Raw genomic sequence first — 24,569 nt, forward strand, 5'->3', positions numbered from 1 at the left:
ACAAGTATGCACAGGCACCTGTATAAAACAAGAATGCGGGATGCCTGGGTGGCTCAGTGGGTTAAGCCGCTGCCTTCGGTTCAGGTCATGATCCCAGGGTCCTGGGATCGAGTCCCACATCGGGCTCTCTGCTCAGCAGGGAGCCTGCTTCCTCCTCTCTCTCTGCCTGCCTCTCTGCCTGTTTGTGATCTCTCTCTGTCAAATAAATAAATAAAATCTTTAAAAAAAACAAAAACAAAAACAAAAAAAACAGGAATGCATGTAATCAGCTCTTACAGCGGAATTAATGGAGACATTAAGAGCAGGTTTTGAAGTCCGTTCAATCTGTGTTCACACCCCAGGCCTTTATTGATTTGTGACCTGGGTCCATTAACTGTTGAGAAACCCAGTTACCTTAACTGCAAAGCAGGGGTTATAATTGTCACTAGCTCAAATGAGACGGCAGGTCCCAAGCGCAGCACCTGCTCCCGGCATCTGGGCCAGGCAGATCTCAGCGCCGAGGCCTGCTTGTCCTGGGGGTGCTGAATTCATGGTCCCGGGTGGGCCAATACAGGTGCTTGCCCCTCCTGCAGATCAACCCCCGCCTTGGCCAGCAGAGGCGGCACGCGCCTCCTATTAGAAAGGATTGTATAGGGTCGGGTGTGGCCCGGGCCCCTCCCCGTACAGCATGGAGGCCAAGTAGATGCCCTGGAGCCCGCCAGCGTTCCCACGATGGTGCACTGGAAACACACAGACTTCCACTGTGCTCCCTATACGCCAGGCCCGGTGCTGGGCGCTGGGGATCCACAGAGAACAGGTCACACAGGACCCGTCCATGGGTGGGAGGGGCCCGCACTCAGCAGATCCTCAGAGCCGTAAGTGTGTACTCCAGAATGGGGCCAGAGCTTTGGAGAAACGTGTCCGTGCTATGGCGGGACCCAGCTTACCCCCGGAACAGGCAGGAGGGGGACGGAAAGACCCCATGTGGCAGGGGTAGCAGCTCTTGGGGTGAACCAGACGATGGGGAGGGGGGTGCTGCATGGTCTGGGGGGTTTGTTTTACGCTTCCTACTTTTATAGGTAAGTCCAGACTTTCAGAACAGGGGCTGGCCAGCCACGGCCGGCGGAGCGAATTCAGCCCCCTGCCTGTTTCTGTCGATGGTTTTATGGAACTTGCCACATCCGTTCATGCATACGTGGTCTCGGGCTGATCTTGGCTGCGCGCGGGGCTGAGTAGTTGGCGACAGAGAACGTGCGACTCACGGAGGTCTTTTACCGGAAAAAATTCACCAGCCTCTGCGCTGGAACATTTTCCTGTCCTCTCTCATTCCTGCTTCTTCTCTCATACTCACTCTGGATCTGAAGTGGTGTCTTATGGGACAACAGAGGAATAGATAGATAGACAGTATATAGAGGAACACAATATATAGTGTATATATTTCACATATACCCATATTTTATGTGTGTGTGTGTATATAGGACACTTGGCTCTTTTCCCAATCAAGTCTTAGTAGAAGGTCTGTTTGTTATTGAGAGCTGATCTGTCACTGAGCCATGTTTAATCTTATAAAAAATACTGTGTATCTATTCTTAAGATATTTTGCATGATTTTCAAGTACATACATTTCTATATAACATATATATTTAACCACACACTGTAGTACATATATAAATTGATGTACATAAATATATACTATGCATACATACACAATACATAAATATATACATATATAATATGCATAAATACATAATATATACATAAATAGATAATATAATATCAAACAATATAAAATAATATATGAAAATATGTTTGTACACATAAATAATAAATATAATAAATACTATATTATATATTGTACTTGAATATGTATTATATATAAATTTACATATGTAATGCTATACTGTATTTAGAGTATATAACATATAGTGTATATTATATACACTACATATACGCCACTATATATACAAGTGTATACTATATATACACTACATGTTATATACTCTAAATACGTAAGGCTATATATAATACACATAATATATATACTGAAACATATATATATGTATATTTAATTCTAGGAATCTATAAATGACCACATTTTTATATCTGTCAACTAAATCTGAGATACTAGTTACCAGGTGACTGATAGAAGCCACGTGGGAAGCAAAATCCATCTCAAATTTGATCTTCAATTTAAAACTTACTGAAAAATAATGAAACATCATTAAAATATTAAATAACGATTGACCACTTTATTCCATGTCTGTACCTCTGTTTTCTAGAGGAGGATTTTTTTGGTTTGTTTTGTTCTAATAAAATAAAGAGAAAAAAAACTCCAGCCCCAAATACTGCATGTCCTTTTGCAATGATGTTTTATTATTATCAAAGAATACTCCTGGTTCTCAGTTCTGATGGTTACTAAGTTCAAAGTCTGAAAGTAACAAAGTGCTTACTCCCCAAATCCATAGCCTCCTCACTAGCCTGCCGACTGCCCCTTGTGGATCCTTCCAGAAAATGTTTTTATACAAGGGAGAGTATGCTGCTAAGACTGGGCAACTACGTGGCACACAGATTCAGGAGAGAGACCTCCTCATTTCACCCCACCGCACTGTTGGCTGCCAGGTCCTAGCAGAGCTGTGTTCCAGATGCTTCCTTTTCCTCCCCCTCTGATGTCCAGAACAAGCCCATGCCACCGCCTTCATTTTTGTCTGGGTGATGGCCACAGCCGCCTCTTCAGAATCCCAGAATCCCATTCTTACCTGCACCACAGTCAACTCTCTACACATTGGCAGAGTGGTCTTTCAAGAATAGAATTGGGTTGGGGCTCCTGGGTGGCTCAGTGGGTTAAAGCCTCTGCCTTCGGCTCAGGCCATGATCCCAGGGTCCTGGGATCAAGCCCCGCATCGGGCTCTCTGCTCAGCAGGGAGCCTGCTTCCTCCCCTCTCTCTGCCTGCCTCTCTGCCTCCTTGTGATCTCTGTCTGTCAAATAAATAAAATCTTAAAAAAAAAAAAAAAGAATAGAATTGGGTTTTGTCATCTTCCTTCTTAAAATCCGTTGGCAGGCGCTCGTTCCTCTACAAGCAAACCCCATCTCCCTACAGGGGCAAGGACTTGGTTGGTCACAGTGACCAGTCCCGCCCCTAATCCCACACTCCCTCTCTTCTCAATCACCTTCAGTTTGACCTGCCTCGGCCTGGGACTCCCCAGCACTGCCTTTGCCTCGCTGCCTGGTCCCGTCTCCTTCCAGATCTTTGCAAATCTGGCTTCTTTTGACATTCGGTTCTCAGCCTAAATGCCATGTGCCCAGGAAGGCCTTACCACCCACTCACGACCACATCACCTGATTTTTAATTATCCACGAAGCGCCTCCTATGCCCCAGTATTTCCTTATTTCTCTATCCATTTTTCTGTTTCTTCCACTGGGATACCAGCCCAGGCAGAACATGGGTCTTGTCTATCTCCTTCCCTGCTCAAGTCCAAGCACCTTGTTGTCCTTGGGATAGTTACTGGGTTCGTTTTTGGAATTAAGCCAATTTTTATTTTGTTGTATTTTTCTTGTCTTAGGGAGACACAGGGAGGGGAAAGGGGTGCTTTGAACAAGCATTCCTTGCCAGGCGTTTTCTCTGGATGACTTTAAAACTCCTGTTGTAACTTTTCTTCTTCCAGAAGGCCTTCATGCCTGCCTGGCCTGGTCATCACTGCTTCCCAGGGACGGGCAGCCTCCTGTCCCGGTCAGTGTGGTCGGCAGACCTTCGTGTGTTTCCCCTGAGGCAAGGGGTCCAGGGTGAAGAGGAATTCTTTGGTCGTCCTCATGGATACTTTTCCCTTTTCCCTTATTTTGAGCCCGACTTTCACATCATCTTTGCCCATAAAGAGCCTCAGTCTGTCTAGAGGAAGAAACTATGTTGGCAAGGGACCAGGGCAGGAAAGACTATGACCTAGCAGGTGCCAGATGTCCTCTCAGGCACTCAGAGTCCATCAGTTCATTGCATCTTCATACAATCTGGGGAAATAGAGAAATGATTATGCTTTTTTACAGGTGAAGACATTGAGGTTCAGAGAGGTTGAGTGACTTCATAAAGGTCACACAGCTAGTAAGGAGGAGAGATCTAATTTCTGTGTTACTATTATATATTTTTCCAATTGTAGAAAAATACCTATAGCACAAAGTTTACCATTTTAACCATTTTAAAGTGTACAATTCAGTGGCATCAAGTACATTCGTAGGCTTATGCAACTGTCACCACTCTTCAATTCCCACAGAGTGTTTTCATCACCCCAGATGGGAATCCCAGACTTATTAAACAGTCACTTCTTAGTCCTCTTCTTGTCCCCAGATCTGGCCAACCACTGATCTGCTTTCTGTCTCTGTGGATTTGCCTTTACTGGATGTTTCATTTAAATGGGATCATAATGTGTGGGGTGTGTGTCTGTGTGTGTGTATCTGAGTGTGTGTGTGTATGTTTTCCACTTAGCTAACATTTTTGGGGTCTTTCCACATTGTAGTGTGAATCAGTGCTTCAAATCCTGAATCATAGTCCGTTATATGGACAGACCACAATTTGTCCATTCATTTGTTGTCGGACATTTGGGTTGTTTTCACCGTTTGGCTCTCATGAATACTGCTGCCATAAGTGTGGCGTACAGTTTTTGTTTGTTTCAGATCTTCTGGGTGTATGTGTCTAGGAGTGGAATTGCTGGGTCATATGCTGATGTTTCCACAGTGGCTGTACCACTTTATAATCCCACCAGAGATGTGGAAGGTTCTGGTTACATCACATCATCGTTGACCCTTGTTCTGTTTTTGACCTCTTGATCACGGCCGTCCTAGCGGGTATGAAGTGGTAGCTCACTGTGGTTTTGATTTGCCTTTGCTAATGACCAATAATACAGAGCAAATTTCATATGCTTCTTGGCCAGCTGTGTATCTTCTTTGGAGAAATGTCTATTCCAGTCCTTGGCTCGCTTATATATTTTAGTATTTTTTTTTAAATATTTTTTAAAAAATTTATTTGAGAGAGAGACAGAAGGAGAGAGCATGAGCAGGGGGAGTGAAAGTCGAGCGGGGGGAAGCAGACACCTCACTGAGCAGGGAGCCCAAAGAGAGGTTCCATCCCAGGACTTGGGATCATGACCTGAGCTGAAAGTAGGCTCTCAACCAAATGAGCCACCCAGGTGCCCCTATTTTAGTACTGTTTTAAGAAACTTTTTGTCAGGTGTAACTTTCATTTAGAAGTGAAGTGCACAATTTCTCAATATGGTTTGATGACTCTATATATCGCGATACCCACATCATCACCACCCAATCAAGACTGGAGACATGTCCAGCTCCCATGGGGGGGCTGGTCGATAACCTACCCAAAGAAAACCACTCTTCTGGACTCTCTAGCATAGCTTAATTTTTCCTGTTCTTGAACTTCATGTAAATAGAATCATAATGGAGCCATACAATACAAGTGATTTTGTGACTGGTTTCCTTTGCCCAACACCATATCATTGAGATTCGGTGGTGTTACAGTCTAGCCAGACTCTCTTTTTTATGGCCACGCAATAATCCATTGTATGAACAGACTCTGCTTTCTTTATCCTTTCTGTTATTGACGGACATTGAAGCTAATCCCAGTGTCGGGCCGTATGAATAACGTTGCTATGAACATCCTTGCATGGGTGGTTTTGTGGACATGGGCACACTCCTCTTGGTTGGGTGCCTACCCAGGGGTGAAATTTTGGGGTCGGAGGCTATGTTCCCTTCAGTAGATAGTGCCAGATAACTTTTCAAAATGGTCATACAGGTTTGTAATCTCACCAGAGTTGGGGGCGAATTCTGGTTTCTCTCTCTTCTTGCCAACATTTGGTATTCTTAACTCTAGCTTCAGCCATGCTGGCGGGACCTGTCCTGGAATCTACTTAACATGGTTTCCGATCAGCGTCTCTCCTTTTCCCCCCGTTTTCCTCTTTCTTCTCTTTCTCCTTCTTTGTTGTCTTCTTTTCCTTCTTAGCCTCTTTCACATAAAACTGTATACGAGGAAATCAGAATTTCACCTGTGTCTCCTCTGAAAGTCTTGCATATCATCCACACTGGGGGAAGTGCAATTACAGTGTTTGAGTCGCTCATGCTTCCTTTTTGCCAGTGTTTGGGTGGATTAAATACTGTGCTCGGGGTGTGTTAGAGCCAGAAGTAAGGGGTGTAGCCTGTGGTCAAGGAGCAAAGCAGAGTCTACTAAACATCCTCCTGGGGTTAGACTTACCAGCCCTTGGCTTTTCCAAACCTTCTTCCCTGGGCTTTGTGCGCATCCGCTGTTGTCTTCCCCTTCCTCCCCCCAAGAACATGGTGCTATTCTTTGGTTTTGAAAAGGGTCTTGCCTGGAGGCCTCATTTTGGATAATCAGATCATGTCAACTGGGAAGGATTTCAGTGGCCCCATTTGGCTCACACAGCCCCGTGCACGGCCAGTGGGCATATTTTCCTATTTGGGGGAATGGTTGCTGGGCGAATGCTTTGCTGCATAGCCTGGTATTGGAGAATGTATGCTGTGCCTGTCCTCTAGCCTTGCTTGCGAGGAGCCTGTCTGCCCCCAGCTCTGTCATTTCCTCCCAATTGGCTGGGCCAGATGCTCCAGACACTGTTAATGAGATGCTGAAGTTTATGGCCGGGTGAAGGCATTCGAGTTCAAGGGGACACAACCCCACATGCGAGGAAGCTGGGGGTAAAGAGGCCACGGGAGCTGGCGGCTCTGCTTGACTCAACACCCAGCAAGCTTTTGGAATAGAAAGTGGTGCAAACACGAATCATCAGTTTGGGACCCCTGCAGCGATCTTTGCAAGCAAGGCTCTGAGGGACAGGTGGCAAATGGGCATTGATCAAAAGGCTTTGGAGTGCAGAGCTGTTTGTTTGCCAGACCAAGGCTGGGGGTGGCCAGGAGCTGGCAAAAGAAATCAGGTGTATCTCTGCCCTCAAGGAGCCCAAGGCTGGAATTAACTGAGAAGATGCTGCCAAGCCAGCCCTCCTGACTTGCAGATGGAAACTGGGCTACATGCCTTTAGCATTCTCCCAAGACAGAAGATGCCAGGTTCTTTTTGCTTGAGTTAGAGGATATGGGCTTGGGTGGGAGTCTATAGACCTATAGCTTCTGGTCTTGGCTCTGCAACTGTGCACTGCCTGCTTTGTGTTAGTGGCTGGGATACAGGCCTGTCCCATATGTGGTGGGCACGAGCCACAGGAGAGCTGGACATTCACTCAGCAACCACACAAGTAAAAGCAGAATTCCAACTGGGATGCATTTTGTGAAGGAAGAGCAGATATTGCAGGGAGGGCATGTAACCTGGAGATCTGACTGGGTCTGAGGATTGAAGACTGTGCCTCTATGGAAGTGATGCCTAAAGGAGGTCTCTACTAATAGGATGGGGAACAGTGTTCCTGGCAGAAGGAACAGCATGTGCAAAGGTCCTGAGGTAGATGAGAATACGGAATGGTCCAAAATCAGAAAGATGACCAGAGTGGCTAGAGTCAGAGGGTGACAAAGTGATGATAATACAAGAAGTTCTCCAGAGAGTGATCTTTGAGGGTCCCTTGAAGCGTTTGAAAGGAAACCTTCAAGAGTTTTTAAGCAGGGAGTGACATGATGCAGTATATGCTTTTTAAAACCTCACCTTGGTGCCTGGATGGAGAATAGATTATAAAGAATCAAAAGTGGGATGGGATTATTCAACCATAAAAAGGAGTGAAGCTGGGGCGCCTGGGTGGCTCAGTGGGTTAAGCCTCTGCCTTTGGTTCAGGTCATGACTCTGGCTCAGGTCATGATCCCAGGGTCCTGGGATCGAGCCCTGCATCCGGCTCTCTGCTCAGCAAGGAGCCTGCTTCCTCCTCTCTCTCTGCCTGCCTGTCTGCCTACTTGTGATCTCTGTCTGCCAAATAAATAAATAAAATCTTACCAAAAAAAAGGAGAGAAGTTTTGATACATTGTTACCACGTGGATGAACCTCAGAAACTTTAGGGTCAGTGAAAGAAGCCAGACGCCGAAGTTCGCATATTATATAATTCCATTTCTATGAAATATTCAGGATAGACAGATCTACAGAGACAGAAGACAGGTCGGTAGTTGCCGGGGGCTGGAGGGAAGGGCACGGAGAGGAATTGCTTAGCGGGTACAGGGTTTTATTTTGGGATGATGAAATATTTTGGAACTAGCTAGAGATGGTGTTTGTGTAATATCATGAATATATTTCAGGCTACTGAATTTTTCACTTTAGCGTGGCTAATATATATGATGTGAAGTTTACCTCAATATAAATAAAAAGTACAGAAAATAAAAAATGTTAAGAAGCAAAAAAGAAAAAAGAAAAAAGAAAAAAATGGGATTGGGGTCTGATTCAGGCACAGTGATGGCGGTTGACAGCTGACATGAGGGCAGAAAGTGGCTTGGACCAGAGCTGGAAGGCTGGAGATGGAGAGTAATGAACCAATTGTAGAAGTAAGGGTTCTCAGGACCCTTTTAGTGCAGATATAGTGTCTGCAAATTGGGCTTCAGGAAGGTCAGAAGAACTTTGCTAGATTCCAACCCTAGAATGAATAATCCTCTGCTGTACTTGGTGAAACAGCATGCATGGGGCACCTGGGTTGCTCAGTGGGTTGAGCCTCCGCCTTCGGCTCAGGTCATGGTCTCAGGGTCCTGGGATCGAGCCCCGCATCGGGTTCTCTGCTCAGCAGGGAGCCTGCTTCCCCCTACCCCTCCGCCTGCCTCTCTGCCTACTTGTGATTTCTCTCTGTCAAATAAATAAATAAATAAATAAGATCTTTAAAAAAATCTTTAGGAAAGAAAACAAAACAGCGTGCATTTTCCCTAAGCACAGGTGAATGGCCCCTAAGCCGGGTGTCTTCCCGCCATGGATGTGCCGCCTTGGCTGAGCCCAGTTCTGGGGCTGCCGTCAGCACAGCCCCAGAGCCAAGTCAGGGACCTCTGACTTGCCCACCTGTACAGACAGCAGCACGGTCCATCCGGGGCTCATACGGCCTCCAAAGGATGGAGCTGCCTTTGCCGATGCTTTGTGCCCCCTTAGTTGGCTGCGTTCCCCAGAATTGGCCCCGATTCCAGGGAAGACATTTATGTAATAGATTTCTAATATCCTGCGATCATGGAAAGATGTTCTTTTTAATTACACCTGCAGGATATACGCAAAATAGGCACTGAATCTTACACAGTCCCAGTCGTTTGCGTCTGTTTTCTCCTCTGAGCATGCCGGGTAATGAGGGCAGATGGCAAAGGTGAATCCCTCATGCCCATGAAGAGCCTTCATGGCTCCTCGGTGGGCAGGAAGTGATGCAGGACGTCTGTCACCTACTCTGATCACATAGCCATTCACCCCCGAATTTCTCTTCCTCCCTCTCTCTTTTCCTCTGCTCTTTCTATCCTCCCATCCTCTTTTCCTTCTTTACTCTACCTCTCCGTCCATCCACCCAACTTCTGTCCTTCAGCCTTTTCATCCGTCTTTCTGTCCATCCTCGGATCCCTCTCTTTATCCATTCATCCGTCTGTCCGTCCTTTGTCTGTTTTCTCATCCATTCATCCATCCTTCCTCCCTTCTTCCCTCCTTCCTTCTTTCCATCCGTCCGCTCAGCCATCTGTCCATCCTTCCATCCATCCATCTGTCCATCAAGCTTTTTACCCATGCATCTGTCCAACTCACATTTATTTATATATACCCCTTCTCTGCTTCATCGGTGGTCTTGGGTTCGTAAAGCAAATTGACGGTCCGCCGTCACTGAGCTACTGTTGAACTCGTGCTGAGTTGGACTTGGTTCTCCTTATACAAGGGATCTGGCCTTGTCCTTTGATGGCCCAGTGCCTCAAGGCTGCCGTCAGTGTTTTGGAAATAATGATGGTATCTCTTGCCAGAGGGTATGACTGTATCCTATTCGTCTGCCAAGGGTAGTGGTGGGTTGAGAGCTGCTGAAGGCTTCAGGTGAAAAACATGGCTCAGCTTCAACTTTTGGCTTCTTCCGGGTTACTTCCATGCCATACAGACGCCGAGTTTAACCTGCTCATAGTGACGTTAATAACGGGTCCCCCGAACCCTCACTCATTCCCCAGGCCTGTGCCAAGCACGTGACCTCATAGATCCGCCACAGCGTCCTTCTTACATGGGTGCTGTTATTTCCCCCATTTTCTGGGTGACGAAACTGAGGCACAAAGAGATGAGATCACTTTGCTAAGGTCCCAAGCAGGACCTGAGCCCTGCCCCGTCCCCAAAGTTGGCGAGTCTAACTCCAAAATTATCCCGCCTCAGTGTAGATGTCTCTTTGAATCTCCACCATGGGAGACTTATGAAATTCCACTCCCTTGTTTCCCTCTCCTCTCCAGCCGTGGGCAGGGAGAGCTAACGCGTGCAGCTCTAATGGGAAGTGCCTTCCTGGGCCTTGCTGCAGACCCCTAGGGATATAATAAGCAGGGCTGCCAGCCGAAGCCCTGGGAGGGAGAGACTCTGCAGGTGCGCTTGGATTCCTTAAAGCTGATGAGCAGCAGGCCTCCTGAAGAGGGTGACTTTTAGGCTGCGTGTGTGGGAGGCCTCCAGTCTTTAATTAAGGCACCTTCCTGGGCTCTCCATCTAGAAGGGAGAAAGTTTGCAAGGAGGGTTCGCTCTGGCCGCAAGGTGGCGCCCAACTCCGGGCCAGATGAGCATGGGGCGGTAGGGGGAGGCGGGGAGGGGGGGTGCTGAGTGGTTAATTTGGGATCCTCTTCTAAATCACACTCTCTTAAACTGATCACCCAAGCTCCTCGGGAGGGGGAAAAGTGTTTCCAGAGCAGCTCCAACAGTTCATTCCATGCAGCTGGTGCCAAGCCAGGGGCTGAGAGAGTCAGCAACGAAAACCACAGGGTTCCTGCCCTCAAGGAATTAGAGTGCAGCGGGATTATGTGCCAGTCATGATCCAGAATGGTCATTTGATAAGCTTTTAATGAGCACCTACTGTGTGCCAGGTTCTGTGCTAATTGCCCAGGACCAGGAAATGAACAGTACAGAATCATTGCCCTCAAAGACCCATAGTTCACATGGGAGACAAACGCTAAAAGAACAAATCTGGGAAAATAGGGAAGTACAGCCCCAGGGATACACTCAGACTGTTGTAGACAAATTGAAGAGGAACACTCAACCCAGGTGGGGAGGGAAGGGAGTATCAGGGAAGCCTTCATGGAGGAGGGGACACCAGAGCGGAGTCAGAGAAGACAGATTAAGCTGGCAGGGAAGGGGAGGCTTTTCTGGGCTGTGGAGATAGCAGGAGCAAAGGGTTGCAGGTGAGAAACAGCACAGAGCCCTGGCTGGAGCTCAGGGAAGGGGGAATGGGGCAGCCCAGTAGGCCAGTTCAGTGTGGGGAGCGGACACTGGTGCCATGTTAATGAGATTGGGTCTGCAGGCTCTCGTTCTGTGTGCACTTATGGATACACTCCCTTCTCTTCTTCCTCTGTCTCTCTTTCAGAGCCAAGAAGAAAAGCAAACCTTTGAACCTCAAGATTCACAGCAGCGTGGGCAGCTGCGAGAATATTCCTTCTCAGCAACGCTCCCCGCTCCTGTCGGAGCGCTCCCTCCGCTCCTTCTTTGTGGGACATGCACCTTTCCTGCCCTCCACCCCTCCTGTCCACACCGAGGCCAACTTCTCTGCAAGTAAGTCACCCGCCGGGGCCACCGCACCTTCTCATGGGCCAGGTGCACGCTCCCTATTCTCTCTGGAGAAATGCTCATGAAATGCTTTGAACGAGGCTCACGCGTCTCCCACCTGAGCCACTCCCGCCCCTCGGGATGGTTTTGAAGGAAAGGGGCGTCATTAGCGTGGGGAGGTTGACTGGCTGTTGTCATTGGTCCCCCGTCCCTACTCTTTTTTGCCTGCAGGTGTGTAGGGATGACAGAGGGAAGCAGGCAGGCAGGGCAGGAAAGGCGACATCAGCTTTTTCTCTCTGCTTCTCAGCTGCCCGGTCCTAGGATTTTTCTCGGGCCGCTGCGGACCAGGCGTCTATGATTAAATTTTGTAATTCCCACCCCCCTCAACTCAGGTCAACACGTATCACCTTTCATTTCAAAGATGTATGTGGGTTCAAACTGGGCTGAGCGTGGCCTGGGGTGTTTTACATTCTGCTCCCACGAATTTCTGCTGGAGACAAAGTGGTTATTACTCGGAGCGGAAATGGAACTTTCTGGTGATCAAGGGCTGAGGTTTCAGAAGACGTTTCATCTTCTCTGCCCAGAGGCCCGTTTTGCTGAACAGGCACAGATGCGGTCAGAGGGGAGCCCCTGAAAAAAGTCCAACCGGTCCTGCAGCTCAGACACCGGCTCTGATGGACTGGGAATTCAGGAAGGGGGGTGCGTGCTGCTGGAACGGGATGGAAATAACTCAGGGCCCCAACACCGCCCTGGGGGTGACCATGCCGCTGCTCTGATTAGTGATAAGCAATGTTAACTGAACACCTGGTCATGCCTTTCACCCACACACACAACCTCGTTCGGTTCTTGCGACAAGCCATTGCACGGATGAGTGAGTCCCATTGTATAGATGAGCAAACAGAGGCTCAGGGACATCAAAAGAATTTGGCAAACTCACGCAGCTGTTGAGTCCTTAAGCCAGGGTTTGAGAGTGGTTCCCCCTGGCTCCGGAATGGGTACGCTTCGCCATCACACATGACTTGAGCCGAGATCCCTCGACTTTCATCAGGGCCCCTTTCTCTGGAGGTAGGGCTCTATTCTGTTATTTACATGAGGCTTTTTGAACTTTTGGGGGGAGGCTGTGGACCCTTGGGGAATTTCATGGAATCTGTTATTTCTCTCTCTGGGGAAATGCACACAAAACTTCCAACCCGGTGTCCAGTGTCCAGACCATTGGGCTCAGAGCTGTCGTAGCCCCCCTGGATGGTTGGCCTGCGCGGAACGGTGGAGTCGGTCCACACGTGTGCAGTGTGTGTCCCCTGTAGGAGTCTGCTGAGGGCCCAGGACCAGAAGAGACCCGTGTGGATGTCAGTTAGAAGAAATTCCAGAGCCTGGCTGGTCTCAGCATTCCTGACACATAGCAACACCGGAAGGCCAACTTACTAACTTTTATTAATTTCGTTAATTAATTTATTAATTTGTCGAGAGAAATCACTATCAGAGAGACCAGAACTCCTCAGTGGGGGTGGGCCTGTGTGGCAGTGTGAGGGTGTCCTGGGAGCCTGGATAAGGACCAGCGGGGTGATGATGTAGCAAATGTGTCACAGCAGTGGGCGAGACAGGATGTCATAGCCCGGGAGGGTGATGCTGGGGGGTCAGTCCCAGTTCTGTGTCCTTTGGAGCAGCGTGCCTGACCCCGAGCAAGTTCAGAGCCCTTCTGAGCCTCAGTTTGTTCATCTGTAAAATGGGCTCACAGTAGACACCCTCCATAGGTGGTTCTGAGGATTAGCTCGGCTCCTGTGTGTCAAGTCACCTGCACAAGGCCTGGTGCATAGTAGCTGCTTTCTTCACGGTGGCTGTCGTGGCGATGTTAATCAGCTCCTTTTCCCCGGCAGCGTTTGCATGCTCTGACTTTCTGATTAATTTGAGGGCTGTGAGTGAATGCCTTTCAGTGAGAGGCCCCCCACCCCGCCATGATTCCCCGTGGCCCTAAGAGTACTTGGAATTTACCTTGGCAGGAGCCCGGGTGGCTACCTCCAGCAGCCATCTGTCTCTGGACACCATCATCCCTGGGGACTGGCCCACAGCTCTGCCCTTTAGCTCTGTCCAGGATAAAAACATCTTCAGCTTGCTTAAAAAACCACCCATGTGAACATTTTGACCCTTTCTCTCCTGCCAGAAAGTTTTATGAGGATTCACGTGGCTCCCAGCTTTTCCTGCTTGCCCTGGTCTCCACGGGACAGGAGAGGTTTCTCCTCTTGCCTGTGGCCAGGAGCAAAGTCCTTAATGAAATCAGTCCTTAGCGCTAAGATGCCAGAGAAGCACAGTTGCCTCTTTGGGCTGTCCTGGTCCTTGGAGGCAGAGAGGTCGCCCTCTTGTCTACCATAAGGAAGGAAAGTCAACATTTGGGTCTCAGTAGGAGGACGAGGGTGTCCCCAAATGTTAGCTGGAATCTCATGGACCAGTCCCATTTCCATTGATCCTAACAAATGACAGAAACAGGGGACAGCCCTGAGAATAGGTTCCAGGTTAGGAAATGAGAAGCTCTCTGTTAGAGTCTCTGTGATGCCACCAGTTGCTTGTGTGACCTCTGTCCCTGCCTCGTCACAGTTAAAGCTTGCCACAAACGTCGAGTCAGGCTTTCTAATTCCCATTCTATAGATAAAGAAACGGAGACTCAAAAGGGGGAAATGATCGTGCCCACATGGTACATTTTGAATCCGATCCAACTCTAGCTTGCATCCCTGTTCTTTGGTGAAGCAAATTCCTTTCTCTGGGCCTCAGTTTCCCCAACTGCATAATAAAAGACTCCACAAGGGCCCGGCCCGGAGCTTAGGAACTCAGTGATTCTAAGGCTAAGCCAGTGAGCTTTACCTGGGCAAATCTTTTGACCACTTAGAGTGCGGGTTTGAGGACTCTGGGCTGGATGGTTGGGAGGACACAGGGGTCAGTCTCTGGTCCCCTCTTGCTTGTAATAGTCCTGTTCTCCCCCTACTCTGAGCTTCGGAAGAGACCTTTCTGCCTTTGGGTCCCAGTGCCAGCCTTCCTCCCTCTAACCCAGCGGAGGGAGCCCCTGATGCTGGGTCCCTGACAGGCAGAGGCTGTCAACCCCTTTGTCACCGTCAGTTCTGGCCGTGGCTGATGCGAAGAGTGGTGATCTGCCATCTCGTTACCCCCGCTGGGGATGCCTGAGGACAGCATTAGACAGATCTGGCTGTAGAGTGGTCAAGGCTCAGACCCTCAGGGTGCCCAGCCTCCTCCGATGGGCCATGAGAAGGATTTCACCTCCTTGGGCTTACCCTATGTCCCTGGTCTGGGAGTGATGAGCAGGGCAAAGGAGAAGAGAGTCAGGAGCCTCAGCTTACAGAGGAACCTTCTCGAAGGCTAACCACGGACAAAACACAATTTGTTAAACCATTCTGTTCCACGTGGAAGGTGGTGGCTCAGGAGGGAACCTACCTCCCAAAGAAGTAGAGAACAATGGACTGACCTCCCCATGCTCGCTGCATTTATTCTGTTTCGCTGCGGCATGCCACGTGGCCCAGATGGTGTCTGATAGGATGCCCTCTACCCATGGACCAATTTGGGTCCAACCAGCTGTCTGCTGGTGGCTCCGTGTAGGGTATCAGGCGGCCGCTGTATTTCCCAATAAAGAGTCTTCTTTGGAATGAAAAACATACTGTCTAGATGGGAAGGAGTGATGACTCCTCATCATCCATTAGTGGCTGGTGGAGGTGATTTGGGGAATATAGCAACTGAGCAGTTGCTGACATATTGTTGGGCACTCGCGGAACCCCCTGCGTCTGTTTCAACCTGGCAAGCGTGTAGTGAGGGCAAAATGAGGAATGGGTTTAAGTTTCCCAGCGCAGGGGCTGGTGCTTAGAGCACTAAGTCTCAATAAAGAGTAGGTTTGGCAACTCTTCTGCTTGTCCTATGGTGGGATCGCTTGTAACAATGATTGCAAATGACGATAATAATGGCAATTGGCATTTATTGTGCATTGACAATGTTGCAGGCGCCGTTCATTCAGACAAAGCAATTTACTTGTATTATATAAGCTTCCCGGTTCTCCATCAGGTAGTTTCTCTTCTTATCCCCATTTTGCCAATGAAGAAACTGAGGCCGGGAGGGTTTGGGTAGCTGGCCCGAGATCATCACAAGGGCAGGTGGGAAGTGGAGTTTGCGCTCGTCCTAAATCCCCCGTTCTGTAATGCTGAGGAACGCAGCTGCCACACTGACTTCGCTGAGACCTCTTTGCTCAAGTAGGGACCTTAACTTGTCCCAGTTTCCTTTCTCACACCCTGGCCTCATTGGAGGATTGTGTTGTGGGGGTCAGCCTTGCTCCAAGGATGCCTCCTGTTTCTCGGCATGCTGTGCTCAGTCAGAAAGCAGCCCCCACACGGGCTGGAAAATTGTCACCTTGCCAGACTCTGGTGTTGGTATGCAGGGAATCCATTGTCCCAGGTGGTAGCTGTGCTGGGGTGGGGTGGGGGCTGGGGGCGGCTAGGCAGCTGCAGAGAGCAGCCAGAAGAATAAGTTGCAGACAGCTTCTGCAACTCATTTTTCCTGGACGTCTTTGGTAGAAGATGAGGAACGACAGGCTACTTTTTACCACCTGCAGTGTTCTGGGTGTTTTTTTAAATTAGCTGTCTCTGGGGGTCTAGGACTTCAGGGCTACAGCCAGCAAAGGGAACAGGTGACTGATGATTCCCAGACAGCCCCTTCTTGGTCCTAATGGCCCCAGCTGGAGTTTTATACAGGGCCCCAGTCTTAGAAAATATTGTCCTTCGTGTGGCGCCTTGAAAGATGACATGCCCTCAGCTTGCCTTGTCTCACCGTGTGCTCCTCATCTCCTCGCTGAACATTTCCCAGTACTTTTTCTTGGACCCAAGGCAACAAAGAGTTGACCCTCCATTGAGGGCCTGGCCCCATGTGCCTCGAGGCTGAGTCAGAAGGCTGATTTGTTGAGGGAGACAGCAGGTAACAGTAAAGACTAATGAAGCTGAACCGTATAGTCCCAAGAAACCAGCCATCGGGATGGGGGTGATTATATAATGGGGTTTAATGAGGCTCGAGGCCAAGGTTCATTACCCCCAGGAAGAGGACGAGGAGGAGTGCGTGTCTTGACAGAAGTTGGCTGTTTGAACCCTGTTCTCGTCTTAGAATTTTGGGATTTTGAGAAGTCTGTGTCTGACCTGACTCAGTGGCGGCAGTTTCAAGGGGGAACCCATAGACTGCACTAGAGTACCCCCCGAAGAATGTTTCTTCCCCTAAAATGAGCAAGTAAAAATGCTGTTTCTCCTCCTCTTTCCCCGCCCTCTGCCCCCTGGCAGATACAGGAAGTATTCTTGTAGCCTGGCATCTTTGCTGTATTTCAGGAACTCTGATACCAGCAAGCAGGTCCTAACACATCCTCACCGGCTCCTTGGCAGGCAGGTGCTGGTCAAGGCACTTTCAGGCATTAAAATGTATATACCTAGAAACAAAATCCAAAAAGGTTCATGGTGAACACTATGAACCATCCCTCTGTCAATCCTGTTTTTATTTTATTTTTTTTAAGATTTTATTTATTTATTAGAGAGAGAGAGAGAACAAGCAGGGAGAGCAGCAGAGGGAGAGGGAGAAGCAGGCTCTCCACTGAGCAAGGAGCCCGATGCAGGGCTTGATCCTGGGACCCCAGGATCCTGACCTGAGCCAAGGGCAGATGCTTATCCAGTGGAGTCACCCAGGTGCCCCTCGGTCCTGCTTTTTACCAACTCCTTCTGTGTCTTGTTCTTTTGAAAGTCACTTCCACTGTTTAAGCTTCTCAAAGTGTGTCCCGGGCCAACAGCGTCTGTATCACCGGGAAGCTTGTTAGAAATGCAAACTCTTACTTACCCCTCGCAGACCTACTGAATCAGAAACGCTGGGGAGGGTGTAACAGTCTGAATTTTCACCAAACCTCCAGGGGATTCTGTGCACTAACAGTTGAGAAACTCTCGGTTATACAACAGCCTTTTTAATTTTTTTAGTTCCATTTTGAAATAATTTCAAACTTACAGAAAAGTTGCAAGAATACCCCAAAGGATTCCTGCACCCCCCTTCACAGGGATTCATCCATTTTTAACATTTGCTTGTGTTTGATTCCTCTGTAATCCCCTACCTCATGATCCGTCTCAATTTTGTGAACCATTTGGGGCTGTGGGTCGTCTATACGCTTACATAACCACACAGAGGTGCCGGGCTCAGTAACCTGCCGTTGACTCAAGACTTTCATCGAACCATACTCCTATTTCAGCAATTGTCTCAATAGCATCTTTCACAAAAATTCATTCTCCTGGCACGGAAGGCCATCCAGAATCACATATTGTATTACGTGCTTGCGTCCGGCTTGAAGAGAGCTCCTCAGCCTTTCTTTTTGCTTGTGACTCTTACGTCTTTGAAGAGTGGGGACCAACTTCTTCACAGAGTGTTCTGGATTTGGGTTTGTGTGTGGTTCTCTGTGTTAGACCCAGGCTTGGCGGTTTTCACATGACATCTGCTTTCTCTGGGGCATGTTCTTCTCGGTGGATCCCTCTTTGTGGACCTGGTGTCTGCATTTTTCCCAAAGAAGTCAGAGATTGTGACTTTTTTTTTTTTCCTTAAGGTTTTATTTATTTATTTGAGAGAGAGAGAGACCACAGCTGGGAGGGGTGAGGGAGAGGGAGAAGGAAAAGTAGACTCCCCGCTGAGCAGGGAGCCTGACACAGGGCTTGATCCCAGGACCCCGAGAACATGACCTGAGCCGAAGGCAGATGCTTAACCCACTGAGCCACCCAGGAGCCCTAAGCTCATGATGTTAGGAGAAATCTCCCAATTTTAAAACGTCAACACCCAGTGAAAAATCTTTTAACCCCGTTTGAGATGCTATTAAAAAAGTCCCATAGGTTGCTAAATTATATCTGGTCTTGGGGCTCCCAATTTTTAACTTCTGTTCTAAAATCATAGAGATCAGAACTGATAGGGAACTCAGAAGTCACTGAGTCCAAGCTCTTATTTTACAGAAGGAGAAACTGAGGCCAGAAAGTAGAAGGAACTTGCTCAGGGTTTCAGAGCTGGGGTTTGAACCTCGATCTCCTGATGCCCAACTAGTAGTTTTCTCCCTCATGCCCAGATAATTGCAAAATTATAGGCTCTGCAGCACGTTCTGAACGTGCTCCAGAGGAAGGAAACGGGGACTTTCTTTAAAAGGTGACACCTTGGGGCACCTGGGTGGCTCAGTGGGTTAAGCCTCTGCCTTCAGCTCAGGGGGTCCTGGGATCGAGCCCCGCATTGGGCTCTCTGCTCAGCAGGGAGCCTGTCCCCCCCACCCCACCTGCCTGCTACTCTGCCTACTTGTGATCTCTGTCTGTCAAATAAATAAATAAAATCCTAAAAAAAAAAAAAAAGGTGACCCCTTTTGTGTGTGTGGACGGCAGTTAATATGTGTGTGTATGTATGTGTGTGTGTGTGTGTGTGTGTTGCACACATGCAATTATGAATGTTCTAGGTGAGACAACTTCTGGGTTATCATCAGCCCTTTCTTCTCTGTAATTTTGCAGTTCTTTCCCTAGCACAAACTGCTTGGGCTCAGCATGCACTAGACAACCTCGGACCTTTTGTTGTGATTGCTCCCACCAGGAATTGTGGCAGCAAAAATTGATCGGTAAGTGGTTGGCAGTAGCAGTCAGGGGGTCCTTTATATCTTTTGGAGTGAGTCCTGGTCCTCAGTCAGGTACACATTGTTGGCCTGGGCAGTCCCATTGCCCATCATAGGACGTATGTCTGACTGTACCTTTGTCCCAGTAACATCCCCCCCACAACCCCTGCTGAGTACTTCAACCGATTTCATAGCAACAAGAGAAGAAGTAGCGAGTAGTGTTGCTGTAGAACTATGCGGTGTGCAAGTGCCATTCCTATTCCTTGCCCGGGCCCCTGCATCCCGATTCTGTAGATGAAGAAGCAGATATTCCAAGAGGAGAAATCCACACATGGCTTCAGGTTCCATAACACATCAGAGACTAGAAGAGACTAGTCGAGCCGAGACTAGAAGCCATGGTACCCTCAGACTCCAGATTGCATGTGCTCTCTGTACATAATTTGACCTGACTGCATTTCCGTGAGACAAAACATCGGGGTCTGGTGTGCTTGTTTTAATCAAATTTGTTTCCATCCCCAATAAAACTAATTCATCTCTGGTGGTCCCCTCTTGTACATCTGTCCAACTGACCAAGTCTGTATTTTATCCAACGTGATTTGTGGCCCTACCTTTCCACGATGCCCCATTTCCAAGTCTTGTCTGGCTGACCTTCTAAATCATGGCTGACAGACTTTCTGCAAAGGCCCAGGTAGGAAATACTTTCAGATCTGCAGGCCATAGGATCTCGAAGACCACTACTCAGTTTTGCCCTGAAGCATGAAACAGCCATAGATCGTCTTCCAATAAAGTGGAAGTGTTCCAATAAAACTTTATTTGCAAAACCTGGCAAGGGGTCAGATTTGCCTCGTGGGTTATAGACTGTGAGTTCTGTTCTTCCAGTCTTTTCCATCTCCTCCTCTACCACCACACCCTGGTCCAGACTACTCAGTAGTCTCCAAGTGGATCTTTCCATATCCAGTCCACCAAAGTGATCAGGCCCCCAAACCCAGGTTAAGATTATACCATGATCTTACATGAACTGCATTCTCTTCTGTTTTGCACTCGTAGGTGACTGGACACCCTGTCATTGCTGTCCCTTTGTCTCAATCCCCACTTCCTTGAGAAAGCATTTCCTAACTTCCCAAGTTATGTCCGGTACGTCTTCTCTCGCCTCTTGCACTTTCCTTCTGAAACATTTATCACGATCCACAGCCATCTCTTTCTTTAATGTCCTGTTCCCCCCAGTATCACTTCCACAAGAGCTGTGACCACATTGCTCTCGCTTGTAACTGTCTTGTAACTGTCTCACTTGTAACTACTCCATTGTGCCGTGCATGGAGCTGGCCCACATAAATATTTTTGAATGGACATTTTTGAGCATTCGCTGGGCAGCCAGTGCTGGGAGCCTTCAGCTGCTCAGGTTCTAGAGGACAAAGGAGAAAGGACTCTGTCGTCCTCCAGAACTATAAAGCTGACTAAATTTGGCATCATTGAGGCAGGAACTGAAGTCCTTGGACTTTGATGCAGTCTTGGGGATATTATAGATAGTTTTCTGCCTTAACTGATCAGAGAAATGGGCATTCAAAGCAAAACTGCCAAAAATCACTTTGTTGATTGAAAACAGACAGGTCTTTATCCCTGCATGGTGGTAGTCGTACTAACATAGAGCTTGACACTTACAAGTGACAAACAATCCAAGTTGAGCTTTGTTTGTTTGTTTGTTTGTTTAGTATGAAGGTCATTTATTGGCACATGTAACTGAAAAGCCCAGGGGTTGTATAGGCTTCAGGTATGGCTGGATCAAGGGACTCAGTTCATGTCCAGTCTTGATCTCTCTGTATTTTTAAATTTGGCTTTTCTCCAGGGTGGTTTCACTTTTTGGCTACATGTGGTGATCAGATGACCTCAGAAGTCCCTTCCCTGCTCTGGTCCAGAGTGGAAGAATGAGATTGTTTAGGTCTGAGTTTCACTGATTCAACCAGCATGACCACATGCTCACATCTAAACCAATCAGTGGGGTGGCCGGTTAGCATATTGGCTTAATCTTGGGCTGTGATCTTTACTTTTGGGCTTGAAATTGTGGGTTTTGTCTAATAATGGAGAATGAATGCCAGGGAAGCTGATAACGAGTGTCCATTATAGCAGTAATGAATAACGGAGGTCCCTATCTTAGGGTTTTGAGGAACATCCTCCTGGCCAAATTAATTCATTACCCAAATTGGTGGGGACACATCTCCACATTGTACAGAAAACCCTTTCAGTTCTCCAAGCATCTCCGTTGGACTGTGTTTCTCTATGATCCCTGGCAAGGAGTATTTTTATTATCCCTCTGACATTCCTTGGGAGTCTCTAGAGAGCACACAGCCTACCCGAGAAGGTTAAGCCATGGCGCCAGGGAGAGCCTCAGTGCCATTCCCAAGACAAACAGCATCCCTCTGTTGGCCAGGACCAAGCTGAGAGTTGGACAAGCTTGGGTTTAAATCTTATCTCTGCCATTTATTACCTAACATCTGTGAGCTTCGATTTCCCTATCTTTAAAATAGGCATACTCCGCCTTTCTTATGGAATGGTTACCAAGCTGAAATGAGAGAATGTTGAGCACCGTGCCTAGTATAGAAAGCACTACCCAAGTGTCGTGGTCATCGAAACTACTGTATGGTGTTTGGGTTTCAGTCAGTTTTGATCCTCATTGGTTTCTGCTGGACAGTCACCCCACCGGCTGCCGTATCTGAATGGAGTCATCAATATCGATTGAATTCCTGATATGTTAAGTGTCTTAGTCCATTAGGGCCGCCATAACAGAGTACCACAGACTGGGTGGCTGATAAACAAGACATTTATTTCTCATAGTTCTAAAGGCTGGGAAGTCCAAGATCGAGGTGCCAGCATGGTCGAGTTCTGGTGGGGGCCCTCTTCTGGCCAGTGTTTTCTTACTGTATCCTCACATGGTGGAAGGGGGCCAGGAAGCCATCTGGGTCCTCTCTTATATGCACCCAATTCCATCCATCAGGGTCCATCCTCATGACCTAAGTCTACCTCCCAAAGACTCCACTTCCTAAGACCATCGCATTGGGGGTTAGGATTTCAACATATGAATTTTGGAGGGCCACAGACATTCAGACCGTAGCACTGAGTGTCATCGAGAAATCAAATAAATGTCTGGTACCATCCCCGACCTCAGAGAACTTGCAGTCTGCTTGGTTAGAAGCCATGTAAGACACAGCCAAAAACTCTGGACCAAGAGTTGGGAGATGGGGGTTCTCCTCCCAGAGCTGTTACCCCTGGCAAGGTGGCCCTTGTTAGATCGCTGAACATTTCTGAGCCCCGGTTTCTTCATCTGGCAAATGGGTGCGTCAGTGATTCCCTGCCCATCTCACGGGAATGTTGATTGTTGGGAAGTCTGTGACCACCCTCTGAAAACTAGAAATTGTTCAGATGGACAAAATACCATCATCCCTGCCCAGTAAGAAGCAATACAGACAGGCGGTGCAGATGTTCGGCTGTTATGCACTTGTGAACGCTGTTTAATCTGATTGGCTGGGCTTGTGTTCTGATTGGCTGAGCCTATCTCCTGATTGGCTGGGCCTGTGTTCTGATTGGTCAGATCTGTATTCTGATTGGTCAGTGCCCATCCCATAACCATTGTTAAATGTTCTCAGACACCCTTAAACATAAATGCCTCCTTCACTAAACACAAGACAATCCTCAAGCCTCAGTATCCTGGTATGTAAAGTGAGTATAGCCATATTGTCCTCCACAGGGTGGTTTTGAAGACTGTAGGTGATTGGATTGAGGTCAGCTTCCCCGCTCCCTAAAGGTGATGTCTGTCCCTTTTGTTTACTTCTGCATCTTCAAGGCATGGCTCATCGTGGATACTGAAAAGTAGGCTTTGAACGAATAAATAAAGCCCAATGCCTCCTGCTAGGGGCCTGGTCATTCCTCAGTAAATGAGGATTGAGCACATAGCGGGTAAAGGATGCACTTGGCATGGGGCAGTAGGGAGAGGTGAGGACTGTGGAAAAACACAGAGCACCCACCCTTTCTAAAGACAGTGGCCACCACTCACTTCCAGCCAACTGTTGCTCTATGGGAAGGGGACAAAGTGTCACCAGATGATCCAGATTTCCTCAGAGAAACCGGGCATAGGTTTCAAAGTGGCAGGGTCTGCTTTTCCTCTCATCCTCAGGACGGTGCTCCTGGGGTCCTCTCCTGACCTCCCCCGTCACTCCCATGCCACACGTCCTCCTTGCTACACGTTTGCTCCTAGGGGGCAGCTGTGAAAACTCTGATGCTGGGCATTTTACTTATTTGTTTCTCCTTTTGAATGGGGAGAGTCCTTTATCTCCAAATAACAGCATCAGCATGAAAATATGTGAAATATACATGGAAAAAAAAGAGAGAAGCAGAGTTGTTCTGGGTTGTGTGCAGAAGGGGGCCTGGTGTCCTGTTCCCATTCCTTCCTCCTGTCCCCTGACAGTGGGGACCCTGGGACCCTTCTTTGAAACTCAGTTTGTAAACTGCTACTCTAGGTATTTCTGTAAGTGTAATGAATGAATGGGAAACACAGGGTCCTTAGAAGGGAGAATATTTTCCAAAAGTCCTGATTCCTGACTGGGTTCAGTCATCCCAAGGCTGACATGTCCTTGACCAGTTAGAGACCCTTCCCAACCTCAGTATGCATCTAGCACCTGTGGGTGCCGAGGGGTAGAGTCCTCATCATAACAACCCTGGGAGGAGGCAGCATCTGATTTTCTTACTTTGAAAAAGAGAAGAGCATGGTCAAGGGAAGTTACCTGGCTGTCACAGCATCACCAAGAGGGCGGAAGGGCCGGGGTCACATATGTTTCTCTTAAGATCCAGGGCTTTTGTCCTCTTTTCCTATGCTATAGAGTTGGGTCTAGAGTCTTGGAGGGAGCTTTGGAATTAGGAGGTCCCCGCAAAACATTCCCGTGAAACCTTTTGTGAGCCAGAATGGTGTGAAGCAAAGAAGTAATGAACATTTTGCAAAAGCAAAAATCCTCCTCGGATTTCTTTCTCATGGCGAACACAGGTCCTAAGGCAGGTCTTTCGCGAAAGCAAAGGGGCATAAAGTGAGCTTCCAGAGAGCAGGAAAACCTGTATCCAGGAAGTACAGCTTTCCCAACAGTGCCACTCTTGAGTTGATGACTTCAAGACTCATCCCTCCTTCTGTCCATCCAACCAGATCTATTTGGGAGTGCCTGCCCCCTGTGTGGGTACCAGGCCTATGGGGATGGCGAGGCATTCAAGGTCTCCGTCCTCACGAAGCATCCAGATGGCGACGGGAGACAGATACCACAGAGCCAGTTATG

General features: G+C 48.2%; 1 protein-coding gene across 4 annotated transcripts in view; it reads left to right on the forward strand.

Annotated features, from left to right (window-relative positions):
- KSR2 (kinase suppressor of ras 2) overlaps nt 1-24,569 on the forward strand; it is a gene marked incomplete at its 3' end in the record, with an annotated part of 402,908 nt that overhangs the window by 222,212 nt on the left and 156,127 nt on the right. For all 4 annotated transcript variants that reach the window (XM_082699771.1, XM_082699770.1, XM_082699772.1 and 1 more), the window contains exon 5: nt 11,446-11,630. In XM_082699771.1, coding sequence (XP_082555897.1) covers nt 11,446-11,630 — 185 coding nt within the window. The remainder of the gene's footprint in view (nt 1-11,445; nt 11,631-24,569) is intronic.

Source organism: Mustela nivalis (assembly GCF_964662115.1).
Source record: "Mustela nivalis genome assembly, chromosome: 14".
NCBI lineage: Eukaryota > Metazoa > Chordata > Mammalia > Carnivora > Mustelidae > Mustela > Mustela nivalis.